This window comes from Solanum tuberosum, unplaced genomic scaffold (genome assembly GCF_000226075.1).
Source record: "Solanum tuberosum cultivar DM 1-3 516 R44 unplaced genomic scaffold, SolTub_3.0 scf00008, whole genome shotgun sequence".
Taxonomy (NCBI): Eukaryota; Viridiplantae; Streptophyta; class Magnoliopsida; order Solanales; family Solanaceae; genus Solanum; species Solanum tuberosum.
Genome location: NW_006238934.1, coordinates 707461 through 721727, shown reverse-complemented (window position 1 = coordinate 721727; position 14267 = coordinate 707461). Strand labels below are relative to the sequence as shown.

The 14267-nt window shown below is 36.6% G+C and overlaps 2 protein-coding genes across 2 annotated transcripts in view; one reads left to right on the top strand and one right to left on the bottom strand.

Annotated features, from left to right (window-relative positions):
• The window catches only part of LOC102602878 (macrophage migration inhibitory factor homolog), a 2800-nt gene extending 1507 nt beyond the window's left edge, over positions 1-1293 (top strand). Inside the window, exon 2 of the mRNA XM_006338905.2 lies at positions 942-1293. Coding sequence (XP_006338967.1) covers positions 942-1169 — 228 coding nt within the window. The 3' untranslated portion in view covers positions 1170-1293. The remainder of the gene's footprint in view (positions 1-941) is intronic.
• Positions 1294-1394: 101 nt separating this feature from the next.
• The window catches only part of LOC102594377 (uncharacterized), an 18169-nt gene continuing 5296 nt past the window's right edge, over positions 1395-14267 (bottom strand). Inside the window, exons 2-10 of the mRNA XM_006339214.2 lie at positions 4677-4728; positions 3709-3884; positions 3413-3594; positions 2675-3329; positions 2387-2586; positions 2164-2240; positions 1965-2066; positions 1626-1812; positions 1395-1516 (exon numbers count right to left, since the gene is read on the bottom strand). Of these exons, the coding sequence (XP_006339276.1) occupies positions 1418-1516; positions 1626-1812; positions 1965-2066; positions 2164-2240; positions 2387-2586; positions 2675-3329; positions 3413-3594; positions 3709-3884; positions 4677-4728 (1730 nt within the window). The 3' untranslated portion in view covers positions 1395-1417. The remainder of the gene's footprint in view (positions 1517-1625; positions 1813-1964; positions 2067-2163; positions 2241-2386; positions 2587-2674; positions 3330-3412; positions 3595-3708; positions 3885-4676; positions 4729-14267) is intronic.

Genomic DNA, 14267 nt, shown 5'->3' with positions numbered 1-14267 from the left:
CATTAGACTATTAGATAGTATCACACTAAATCTATGTTGATAATTCTTTTCTTATTAACTACCTCCTTGGTCCGGCAAGTAGCAACAAGGTGAGTTCTAACGCGTGCACTAGTTAAAAAGACTTCTAAACGAAAGAATTATCAATGCATGCAATAACACTATTCAAGAATTACTTAATTACTATTCATACTTTGTTAATCGTTCATGGTTCCCACAACCCTAGTTGTGGATTTAGTTACCCATAGTAGCAAGAACACAAATCATATTTTTAGATGAAGAAATCACGAACTTACGTAATAAGTAGAAGAAACCCAGAATCTCAACTTGAATTTCAAAGTAAAAATCTTCAAAACCAACTTAGAAAATCAAGAATTGCTAAAGTTGCAAGTTAATCTCCAAAGCCAAAAAAAAAAATAAAAAAAAATTGAAAACATTGGTGGAAGAAAAAAAAAGGTGAAAATGCTTGATGTGTAAAGAATGAAGAAAAGTGTGAAAACTCTGTTTTGGCCCTGGTCCCTTGTGGATATTGTGCACCTCAACCAAGCTTTAAAAACTTAAGTTGAGAGTGGCTAATTCAGAAGTATGCTTAAAATATTGGCTTTGGTCCTACCAAGGATATTGTGTTCCTCACTTGAGTTGAGGGTGACTAGTGCAAAACCTTTGGAAAAAAAAGAAAAAGAAAAAAATGATTGAAGCATTACTTGTGAAATAATTGTTGAAGAGGTGGCTGAAAATAAAGAGAAGAAAATCTTGGGTGATGAAGTCTAAAATTGCTAAGTGCTTAAGGAAGCGTTACTAATATTTCACCTTCTGATAGCGATAACTTATCTCGATACTGATTACTGATCCTGGTATAACTTATCCCAGAATTAGTAACAAAACAAGGAGAAAGACGATGTTATATATTCTGCGTTTTAACATTTATGTACCTTCTTTGACAGTTCGTGATGGTTGTACTGAAAGGATCAGTAGACATATCATTTGGAGGTAACAAAGAGCCAGCTGCATTTGCTGAGATTGTATCCATGGGTGGCATTAACTCAGATGTCAAGAGAAAACTCATAGCAACACTGGGCGGCATATGCCAGAACAGATTCTCCATTCCCAGAACTCGATTCTTTCTCAAGGTCTACGATACCACAATGGCTACCAAATTCTCCAAACTCTAACTACGCGTTTGGCCATAGGATTTGAGACCCTGCCTAATTTCAACTCAACGTTTCGTTGAGCATAATATTGTAAAAGAAACTAAAGTTTCCATTAGAGTGAAATCCTATGCAAAATATGTCTAAATTGTACTGTCATGTTCAAAAAGTACTGCTTTTATGCTTCAAAAATTGCAAAAATCTCAAACAGTATAACTTATCGTTCAAACAATGAGTAAGAATATGCAGTTCTGTATTTCGAAAGGCAGAGCTCAGTCATTAGATAAGACTATAGCTGAGCAGATGCACCTTCTTCCAATTCCCTTCAAGTTCAGTGTTTTCCAGCCTACACCGGGCTTGTAACATTCAATCTGCAATCATGATCGGAGAGTTAGCTAGAATGGAGCAACATGTACACGTACATATATTGGAAACTAGCCAAGCATGATGAAAAAATAACTAAGAAGATGTTATACTTACCACGTCTACAATTTCCTCATTAGATTTAACTCCTCCAATCACATAAATAGAGTCCTGTAGAACAGCAGCAGCTGAATAACCTCTCGCGAGTTCCATTGGCTCACCAACCATCCATGTTGCAAGACGGGGGTCATATATTTCAGTGCTACGTACCATTGTAGACCCATCATACCCACCAAGTGCATATCTGCATAGCAGTTGTGAAGCTAAAAGTAAATAACAATATTGAGATACGCAATAATGCATATATAGCACACGGTCCTTGCCTCCTTCGACTACTTTTGGATGCATTGTAATATTAGATATGCAATCAAAAAGCACGAAAAATTGATAACATACAACTTCCCATCCAACACAGTCAACGTATGACATCCTCTTCTCGTACTCATACTTCTTATTGTTACCCACGAACGCTCTCTTGGATCAAATCTTTCAGCAGTCCTGTAGTAAAATGTTATCAGAAAAGAGATAAGAGACAGAGTTCCTATGGCTAAAAGACGCATAGTCAGCATAACAAGTACAACAGATTGGAACTTACGCAAGGTAATTGCTTCCATCATATCCACCAACAGCGTATAACGCACCATTGAGTTCTGCTGCAGCAAGACAAGATCGCTGCAAATACGTATACATAGAAGACAGTCATGTTTATGTAACAGCAGTAACAGTAAAATCTTTCTCATCGCAAATTACTCAAGTTTTCAAATTGTAGTATGTTTTTACTGAAACAAACATGCAAATACAAGGAGGTTGAAGCTAACCTTTTGCGACATTGGCCTTGTATTAAACCAACATCCGAATTGAGGATCATACATCTCAACTTCTGAAAAACAGTCGATCACGTTTGCTCCACCAATTGCAAAGATTCTGTCTTTCCAAGTAGCACCAGCTAAAGCGCCCTTTTTCGTTTTCAAAGGGGGATGTAGAGTCCACAAGTTAGTTGCTGGTTTATATGATACAACTGCACAAAAGCAACATAACATCAGCATGAGAAATTTAAGAAACTAGAAAGAGTGGCACAAAGGAGCAATGAGTGTTAGGGGGTGTACCTGTGTCGTACCACAAGCTTCTGGCTCCAATAGCTCCACCATCGCCACCACCAAACACAAACAGCTGTCCACAGAGTTCTGCAACTCCGGCATATGATCGGACTGAGTGCATTGGCTTCAAAGACTTCACCACATCATTTGATGGTGAATATGACTCCAAGGCAGTTAGCCATGATACGCCATCATATCCTCCGATTAGGAAGATTGACTCAGCAGGATAGCCAACCAAGTCAGATGAGGTTTCGCCATTCTGTACCTCTCTTAGTATCTGATCTGTCTGATGAAAAGTTTCTTCCCCACTCTTTACATCATGTCTAGTAGCATTCGTCACTGCAATAGTGCTCTGCTCTACAATATGCCTATTTATAGAGGCTCCTGATCTACTGCTTTCTCCAGCGTATCGCACCTTGTCATTCTCCTCCCTATTTCTTAAAACTACATCTTGCATTACACTTCTCCAATTTGGTGCATTCTGCGGTATGCTTCTGATTGGAGCCAATAAAGAAGATGAGAACTTTGAGATCAAATTTCCCGCTTGAACATGATCTAGCTCAAACGTGAAATGACGCTGATCATGGTAATAGTTCTCCTGTATTATAGGCTTAAACAAACTCTCAGCCAACGGTCTGCAGTGCAGACGCAGACGCACCTGAACCTTCATTTATAAAAAAAAAGCATAAAAAAGAAAGTATTAACACAATCAAATAAACCACATATGAAGAAAACATGAAATTAAACCTGTGCAGGATATTCGGTTCTTCCAGAACCGTCTAATGTCCAACCATATGGGTTGATGTTCATTCTTCCCGAGCTTGCAGCTTCATAGATACCATGAAGTTCACGGTTGCTGTAGTTGAACAAAAACAATGGCAGACCAGGATCTATATTCTTCACATATGAAATATGTGGAGCAGGCAAACCTACGCGAAAAAAGGAAAGATTATAACAAAATTCAGCTCACATAAAACAGCCAAAAGGAAATCTAATACTAATTAGTAAACCATATATATATGCTTAGCAACGAAATAACTAACCAAATAACTGATTTCGTATACACTCATTCATCGTAGACACTGTGCAGCCAAAGATTACGCCGCCAAGTTGGTTTTTAGTCAAATATCTAAATCCTCCAGAGTTGCTTCTCTGGTTGGTTGATGATGATGATGCAGAATCACGTACAAAGGTTTCGGTTCTTCTCCCTCCTCCCATCCTGGAAAAAATTCATATAGTTACAATAACAGAAAAATGAAACTGTATTACAAGCAAGCTAACCAACCAAATACAACACATTAACAAATAATAGACAAAAGGTTGGATATGAACAAACATTTTACTACTATTTGTGAGCAAAGTCCTAAAACTCAAGGCATAATTTACCCCTTCATTGTTCGGATCAAATGTAACAAACAACCTGTCTTACTGTAAGCCTTGATGGGAAGAGTTACCTGATTATATGTGAAGCATAAAGTGAAATATGGGAGTCGCGAGACAAGGTGGAGACAAGGTGGAGAAGCGAACCCTCACCAACAAGGTGAAAGCTTAGATAGTCATTCAAATTCAACTAAACTACTAAGATTCCCCTGACACCAGGGTTCAAAAGCCTCAGCAAGGTAAAAAAGTATTAATTAGGTGAAAGGTGACAAGTATACTAGAAAAAAAAAGTTGAGGTGACTACAATTATTAAAAGAAGGCATAATACGTAGATCGACACTTTAACTAGGTCTTCACTCCGATTTTCATTGTGATCATCTAGATACTTCAACTTGACACAGGTGCGTGCATTTTGAAAATGCACGTCTAGACACCTTTGAGAGGTACATTCTAGATGTCTATTATCAAAGTTGGGCATGTTTACGAGGTCAACTTAAACCAAATTAAGCTATCCAGATGTGCATTTTCAAAGTTTTTCGAGAGTATGATCATTTTTTGATAATTTAAAAGTATAACTGACAGAAATTCAGAAACTTAACACCTACACAATAATAGACACTTTTCCTATTACTTGCCAACAAAAATGTGAGTAAAAAGTGTAAATGCAGAGGAAGCAACAGAACCTGAAGGCAACAATGTGAAAATGCCCATAGACTAAAAAAAGAAACTATTAGTGGAAAAGCTAAAAAGGCAACTTAGCAGTTAGCACTTCATTTTTGGCCTTTACACAAATACAGCTTTACAAGTTTGTAAGAAAAAGACAAATTTTATAAGCCCACAAGTTAATTGGTTGTTTTAAACCTATGTTTCAATTTTTTTTATTTGGGCACGGAGTTTAAAAAAGTAAAGATTTTTTTTTGAATTTTGTGACAGGTTAAAGATAATGGAATGTATGAAAATGTACATTAATTTTGTGGTATTAAGCATAATATGTGAAAAGTTAAAATTAAAGAAAATAAATTTAAAAAAAAACAAACAAATTACTCATATTCTCTTGAGAAATACTTTTTCTAAAAAGCACTTGCAACCAAAAAATAAAAGAAGATGATATTTTTAGAATAAATAATTTTTTGGAAGTTTGAACAACAGGCTAAAAAAATGGACAGTTTTGACTTTGTTAACCGCATAATAAGTTTAATAACTTCTAATATCTGAATTGATATCATAATTGTATATTTAGTTTCACTTCAAAGTTCTTAAAATTCATCCAAGAAAATACCCATTATAGCCAACCTTTCACACTGAAACTACAGTATCTATATATATTATCTTCACATGTTTGAACCATCTCAATACCTCCTCCCATAGTATACCCATGCATCCATCTCAACGTCCTTATTTCTGCTACTCTCATTTTTTAACATGCAAATTCTTGACCGGTCAACACTCCACCCTCATATGACATAGTTGGTCTTACCATTACTTTATAAAACTTTGCGAGCTTTTATTTCATCTACCCCATTTCAATATGGTGTAATAACATCATCAATCTCCTTATTTTATTGGATTATTGACCCAGATTCTTAAAACTTCCTTTTTGGAGATGACTTGAGTATCCAGACCCTTTAGACTTCAAAGTTGTCTCGAACCTCCAACCTGTTGTTAATCCTTCTACGTTTCTCATTGACCAAAACTATGTCATTTGCAAATAGCATACACCATGATACTCTACTTGGATACATCACACCATTTCATCAATAACAATGAAGATAGAAATGGGATAGACCGATTCCTAGTGCAATCCCATCATGATTAGAAAATGCTTCGAGTCTCATCCCATAATTCTCACTCAAGTCTTGGATCCATGGTACATATCCTTAATTGCCTTAATTTATGTCAAAAGTACACTTTTAGCATCCAAACATCTCCATAGAACCCCTAGCGAGTTTGTCGTATGCTTATGTAAGTCTCTCTTCCTCTTCTTATACTACCCTATTGTAGAACCCCCTAAGGACTTTTTCGTAAGGTTATCTAAGTCCCTCTTTCTCTCCCTATACTACTCTATCAATCTCCTAACCATATGTATGACTTATGTAGTCGAACATCCCAAAATGATGTAGCACTACAAAAATTTGAGCTAGAGTTGAATTGTTAAATTTTATATGATTTGACCTGAGCCATGATGAATCACACGATCTGCGTATCAACTGTATGTGGAGATTTAGATAGTTGAAATTTGGGGATATTCATTTGTTGACATATAGAGTCAATATATGGACCGTATATGAATGAGTTGATTTCTTTAACAATAATGTCGAACTCACGTGGAAATTGAGTGAGTTGATTTCTTTAACTATAATGATCCTTCCAATGGTTATGGGTAAACCAATTATGAAATAAATTAGGTAAGAGAACTTTTGGACTAGCAAGTTGAAATTTGAGCAAGGTGAGGTTTAGGGCAATCCGGGAAAGTATTTGGTAAAATGTCTAAGCTTTGGTTAGGTTTTCTATTAGTTAAGACACTAAGGAATCCATAGGGCTTTTTGGAATCTAATTCGGGTGAGTAGAACTCCCGAATACCGAACTTAGCTTGAATAAGTTAGTTTGGAACGTCAAGATTCGTAGTTGTGTTACAAAATAAGGACTTTTGGAGAGAATTTTGAGTTTCATTCCCATACAAACTGTTGGGGTACCATGCTGCTATAGCGGGATCGATTAATTCCCGCTATAGTGGGTGATCCCGCTACGGCGATGGTGCTATGGCGGGTTGGGGCCGCTAGCGGGGTTCCTTGCGAATTTTGCAGTAAATTTCCCGAAATCGCTCATTATTTCTGTAAACATATTTTAGGATGAGCAAGGGTGATCTAGGACAAATTTTTCTCGGTCTTTCATTGTGATTATCGCTGAGGGTAAGTTAATTTCTCTCTTAGCTTGGTAATTCGATTCTTAGGCTGTAAAACCTATGAGAATTGCATTGGGGCAGGGTTTTGATTGATTTAATTATGGAGAAACTCTTTGTTTAGGGCGGGATGACCATAAAATGGCTTGGGGTTTGGATTAAGTTATAATCCATATATAATTAGGTCATGTTGGATTAATTTGGTGTTATATTGTTAATTGTAGACCTAGAACAAGTCAGAATTCATAACAAATGGAAAGACTTGGATTTAATAGAGCTTCCAAGGCTTGATTCGATGTGGGTGATGGTTGTTGTTTTCCAAGTTTATGTATGCTAGTTAACTGTCTCTATAGTGAAACTTATTCGATGCATATTGGGGACAACAAAAGGGTTGAATGTGAAATGATGAGTTGTTGACAATCCATGTAATGAAGGTGTTTTGTTTACTTGTATTTATAAGTGTGTTTGTGTGACTAACAGTTGGCTTGGATACGACGCCTGGTACGAGATATCTATATGGTTGGCTCGGGTACCACAACAGTATAAATACTAATAGTTGGCTCGGATACCTTCCTGATACGGGATATTATGGTTTGGATCGAGTATTACACTTGGTACATATTTAACTATTCACTTGTTTGTTGGTTCCTTGAGTGAATCAGACTTGTTTGTGATTATGTGGGACATGCTTTATGTAATTGTTAAGTTCAGGCTTAATGACGGATAGTCTTGTTGTATTGTTGACTTGGTTGATGTATGTGTTTTCTTTTCCTTATTATATGTTAGTTATGTGTTTACATTAATACATTTGGAACTGAGCGATGATCCTATCAGTACACTTGTACTGTAGTTGTGTATTGATACTACACTGTAGTTGTGTACTGATATTACACTTGCTATTTTCTGGTTGAGTACAAGACATATTCAGGCAGCTACTTCGTGACCTCAACTATGAGTCCACTGCTAATCGAATCCAAGGATGAGCTACCTCTTCCAGGTTGTTGTCCATTTGTTCAAACTCAATCTCTTTAGATTTGCTTTCATGTTTTTAGGTTTGTTCCCATTGCTCGAGACTATGTAGAATTTTGATACATGGCTTTCAGTTTCTAGGGGGTTATTTTGCGGTTGTTTAAAGGCTTCGAGTTTATTTCTAATAAAAATGTTTTTGGTATTAAAAATTATTTATTTATTATTGTTTAATGGATTGCATGTTAGTAATAAGTTGGTTCTCCCACCTGAGATTAGTATGGGTGCCACTCACGGTGAGTCGGGATCGTGACAAAGTTGGTATTAGAGCCCTAGGTTCGTTGATTTCATCATATAAAAATAGGTCTAGTAGAGTCTTGCGAAACAGTTCAGAGACGTCTGTATTTTCTTTAGGAGGCTACATGACTTTAAGAAATTTCTCTTCTTTCTTCTTTTCTTCTGCTATAACTTGATTCCAATTGATATCTAAAATCTTTCATTCTTCTGTCTGCAGATGGTTGATATTCCGTATAATAGAGTTAGGGTACTAGTTCCATCGGTGGAACCGACAGTGCATGAGTGAGGTAAATGAGAGGTATATAGAGGGTGACACCTGATAGGGGTGGAGCTAGGGAAGCGGTTGGTCCAAGGCCGACAACCCCTCCCCTACCTCAGGATCATGGTGAATAAGAGGTTGAGGTGGAAATTAAGAAGGATGTTGAGCCGAAGGTGGAAACATAGGTTGGGGGTATAAATTTTCCCTTTATGTCTTTTTCAGCAAATGTATTTTTTTGAGTGAATCGACAGGTACATGAGTTATTATTGTGTCAGTTATTTCGGTTACAGGTACCATCATATTGCTGCTACATCTCTCAAAATGGATGAAGTTTCAGGCACAAAGGCCTTCTTTCAGTCGGTATTAGGTCCCATTATGACTAGAACTAAGCGTAAACTATTGAATAAGTTTCTGAATCTGATGCCTTCAATGTTCCATGATACAAAGAGTGAGGATGTTTTTGAGTTCATTTCGGACTGTTATGAGACTGCACAAATTAGGTATTGTACATCAGCATTAGGTAGCATTTATTACCTTTTATTTATAGGGTGATGTTAAGCTGTGATAAATGGATTATGTGGAGTGTCATTCATCAATTCTGCCTCCGTTGACTTGGACACAGATCCTGGAAAAGTATGTACCCCAAACTCTCAAAGATCATAAAAAAAAAAGATGAGTTTATGGCTCTCTAACAGGGCAACATATATGTATTAACATATGAGCTAAGTTTCATGACTTGTCTTTTTATGCCACTCAAGCTATGAGCACTATGGAGGAGAGAATTATTTGTTTGTAAAGGGGCTTGAGTTCTGAGCTAGAAGTGTTGTTTGTGCACATGACTTCTGTAGGAAAGAACTACAATGAAGTGACCAACTATGTGACGAAAATGAAAGGAGTTAGGCAGGTTGGGCAAGGCAAGGCATTGACTAAAAGGTTCAAAAATGTGGAAAACTTTTTGTGGTTCTTATTCCAAGGGTCCTGGTCAGTAGATGTATTTAGCTTGCCCGATTCAATCAGCTTTACTAGCTTTTACGGGTGGTTATTTAGGGGCCACATAGTAGTCTCTAGCTCAGGGTGATCAAAAAGCCTTTTATTCGTCAGCCAAAAGGTCCTCACTTGACCGAGAATGCTTCAACTATGGTGAGTTGAGTCACTTTAAGATGGAATACCCTCATAAATTGGTAGGTAACCCGGTACAGAAACAGTCTATAGTTGTAGTTCCAGTAGGTGGAAGTGGTAATGGCAGAGGACGCCCACAGGGTAGGTGAGGTAATAATTAGTCGGAGAGGATGATTCAGGTGGTAGAGGACATATAGAGAGTATGAGTGATTGATTTTGGGGGCCATTAGGATAAATTTCTACTGTTATATGGATTCTCTTATAACAATAGTTATCACTCCAATATAAACATGACATTATTCGAGGCACTTTGTGTGAGGGAATGTAGATCGTCCATAGAGTGGTTTGAGATTGGTGATGTGAAGCCTTTGAGCGTAGACTTGGAGAGGGAAGCTCAGAAAAAAGAAAGGGGTATCCAAACGAAGTTGTTGGCAGCTCAAAGCAAACAAAAAAAGTATATAGATCGTAAGACAAGAGATATGGTATTCCAGGTTGGTGAGCAAGTTCTATTGAAAGTGTCACTAATGAAAGGGGTGATGATGTTTGTTAATAAGGGTAAGCTTAGCCCTCGTTACATTGGTTAATTCAAAGTTCTTAACGGTGTGGGTTCAGTAGCTTACATGTTAGCCTTAACACCCAACTTTTTTTGAGGTTCATCAAATTTTTCATGTGTCCATGCTAAAAAGAATCTATGGGGATGGAGATTATATTATCAAGTGGGCCTCGATAGTGCTAGACAAGGATTTATATTATGAAAAGGAGCCGATTGCAATTCTTGATTGGAATGTCCAGAAATTAAGGACAAAGAAATCAAATTAGTGGAGATTCAATAGAAGCATAGATAAATAGAGTGTCATGGGCACTATATAAAGTTATTGCTTCACTTATTGGAGGCGCATTGCCATGTTTATTTGTTAGACAAATTATCACATCATTTATACTATTCTTTATATTGTTAATTAGTTGTCTAGAACTTAAATGTGCATTATTGATATAAGTATAATAATAATAAATGGGGAAACTGTGTGAATTATCATGTGTATAAGATGCTATCGGTGCAATTCACTAGCATCGAATAATTGTTGCCTGAGTTAGGTTTAGAACATGACAGATGAACCTAAATTGATTCTCGGTAATAGCTACACATTTCCTCATCCTTATCTCCACCACACTCTCCAAACGCTCAAAGTGTGGTGTAGCAACTTAATACAACTGTAGTTATTTTAATTCTGATATCACCCTTATTCTTGTACAACATGATCATTGTACTCCATCTATTCTTCAACAATTTTCACGTCTTATTCAAATAATATCAAACAACATAGTTAGTCATTCAGTACCTACTAAATCTATGCCCTTAAAAAAATCACTAGAATCTTATCTGACCCAATTACTCTCCCCCTTCTAGTCTTACAATTAACCTCATCAAACTTGATAGCCCTACAATACCTAAAAATCTCAGTGACTCTTAGAGTGATCTAAATCGCCCAACAAAATATTCGTGCATCCTTCTTCATTCAAAAGTTTATGGAAGTATGTATATCATTTTCGTCTATTGTGAATCTCTTCCACTAATACTTTGTCTTCCTCACCTTTAATGCATTTAACTTAGTCCATGTCAGGAACACTCATTCAACCTATATAACTTTTTATCCTCATCATTATCATGAAAGAACAAACATTGGTATTTTTGTCGTTGTAATCGCTAACTCACCTTCTTCTTTACCTACTTATATCTCTCCATATTTTCTCTTTTTTCCTCTTCATCAACTCTTTATAATCCATCTTCTTCGATTACATTTTTCCTTAGAACACTTCACTGCACCACCAATCCCCTTAATAATCACCAATGTTACCCCTCGAGACTCTGAACATCTATCTAGTTATATTTTGTAACACCCTGGCTTTTCGAAAAGTATAAATTGACTCGTATCTTCGTGAAAAGACCAGGAGGGTGGGTAATAAATTAAGAATGATGTGTTATGTGATATTTTAAGTGTTCAAGTGTTGTATCTCAAGTTTTGAAGTTAGGTAAGTGGCAAACTAAAAGTTGGCGAAAGTTACCGTAAATTCCTTTTTAAAGATTTGTCTGAAATTTGGGTCAAATGTCTTGGACGTTTTCTCCCAATATATTAAAATTTATGGTCCCCGCGACCTATGAAATCGAAGGTCTACGAGTTTAGTTTCCAACACATCAACCCGTTCTTTTATACGACTTCAGAATGGAGAGATATTTGCGTTTTTGCAAGAATGTGCAAGCAGGCAGGTGAGGTGGGTCCCCTAGGTCGGTGGAACTTTATATATATCATCTTCTTCAACTTTTATTCATTTTTCCTTCATTTTCCTTAGTAAAGAACCAGAAAACTCACAAAACCTACAAAAACCACTTCTAGGACAAGCCAAGTTACTGATTTTTGTGACTTAAGTCCTTGACAAAAGTTGTTCTACGCATTGAGCTCGTCAACATGGTATAATTTGTTTATCGATTTCCTAGCATATCGTACTTTGGTGTGTGGACAGCAGGGGTTTGGGCATATTTTAAAATTTTGAGGTGTATTACAACTTATAATCAAGGTAAGACCCTTCTTTCATCGACTCTAGCTTTGATAAGTCGCAAATAGCAATTTGCGACGGAAATACATATCTTTTATCGGATTTTCGTCATATCTTCTATTCTTTTGTGTTGATTATTATCCTGCCTTGTTGTAGTATTAAGGGGGGTTGTGATTAAAGTTATTAGGACACGTGAATTCAGCAAAAAAAGTATGTTAAGGCTATTACCTACTTACAACATGTTTCCTTAAAGCTTAGAAGCAATGTATTTGGGTTTTTATCCTTGATATACTTGTAGCCGTGATTGTTGATTATTGGGTGCTCGAGTTGATATAATCCTCCTTTGTCAGGATTCTTATTCAGTTAGTAGCGTCCCTATGTTGGACACGACATACAGGCTATTTGTATAGATTGCTTATAACTAAATTTCACGCTTTTAGCGATTGGATTGTTATTATTGCCCTTGGGGCTATTGTTGTTAGCTGCACGTATGTGATCTATGCCTAGAAGGGATATGTTCTGCGTACGGGGCTATATGGATGCCTAAAAGGCCTATAAGTTGCCTACATGCCTATATTAATTCCGTGAAGGGCTATGAGTTCCCTACAAGGGTATATTGACGCCTAAGAAGGCTATGTGCTTCCTATAGGGCCATGTTATTGCATAAGAGAGCTCTGTTCTACCTACGGGGCTATATTAATGCCTAAGAGGGCTATGTGACTTCCTAAGGGGCTAGGGTACTACTGATAGGGGTATATAGGTTGTTTGGCACCTTCCGGGCTTATGAGGGGCCTAAGTAAGTGACTTGTGTGCTATTTGTACCTGCCGAGCTTATGGGGGCTTAGTTAGGTTGTTGTTTTATTATTTTTGATAAGTTTAGATTTAGGAGCAGGTCAGTACACTTATCTTATCCTTGATTTATTTATCAGATTATTTCAGTATATCAGGATACCTCATCATAGTCTATTGCCTTTCATACTATGTACATTAGTTTGTACTGACTCCCCATTGCCTTGGGGGCGCTGCATTCATGCATGCAGATCCTGACAGACGACCGAGAAGACCTCCCAGCAGCAGGATTGACTTTTATCCGGTTGGCTAGCCCCTTTCCTCCGGAGCTGCCAGAGTTGGGAGGTTTGTTACCTTTTGTTGTATATATCTTTATGGGTAGGTTGGGGCCCTGTCCCGCTAATCTTTACTACTCTTAGAGGCTTGCAGACTAGTGTGTGGGGTGTATAGCTACGTTATATGTTGTTGGTTTGCTGAAGCTTGTGAGCTGTTTGATGTATTGTATTGATGTATACCTACCAATTTTATTTTTATATATCAAAGCTCATTCTAATCTCTGACGTGATTACATCCTTAACCCTATCATATCGGAGATCATCGGTTGTTGATAAATTTTTTAGGATTTTTCTTTCTTGGGATTGAATTTTTTTTTGTAAATCTTATACCAAATCTATCAAGTATATCTAATACCATATCTAGAACTCCATAGTCAATTATATTAGGCAAATAATCTATCAATCACCTTAAAACAAAAAAATAACGAATCGGTCTGCTTAAAGTAACATTCAAAATTCAGATTATATAAAAGATTGAAAATTTTTATACATTCACAGCATAAAGCAAAATACTAGGCCAAGATCGTACCTAGTATATAGAATTGAAACAGACAGCAATGAAGAATCCACCTGTGACAACTATCGAACACCGTAAGAATCAAGCTCTGTCAAAAACAGTAATACTGTAAAAAGAGCTATTCTTGAGCCTCACAGCTGCTACAAAAGATCTTGAGAGAACAATAAGAGGATTGTATAAGGGTACTAAAATTAGGGTTACTTTTGATGCCCTCCTCTCAAATTTTGATAAAAATGTGCCCTCAAATGTACTATCCCACTAAAAGAAAATGATTGTTTTGAATTCAAATTTGATAGAGATGTGCCTCAAATTAATTTGATGTTCTTTCCCTAACTTTGCTCAATTTTTTTTTTTGCTCCTTTCATTTATTGTTCTTTTTATACAAATAAGAAATAAATTATATGTGAAGATTCTTTTACTTTTAATTAACATATATATGTATATATATGTATGTATATATATATATGTATATATATATATATATATAT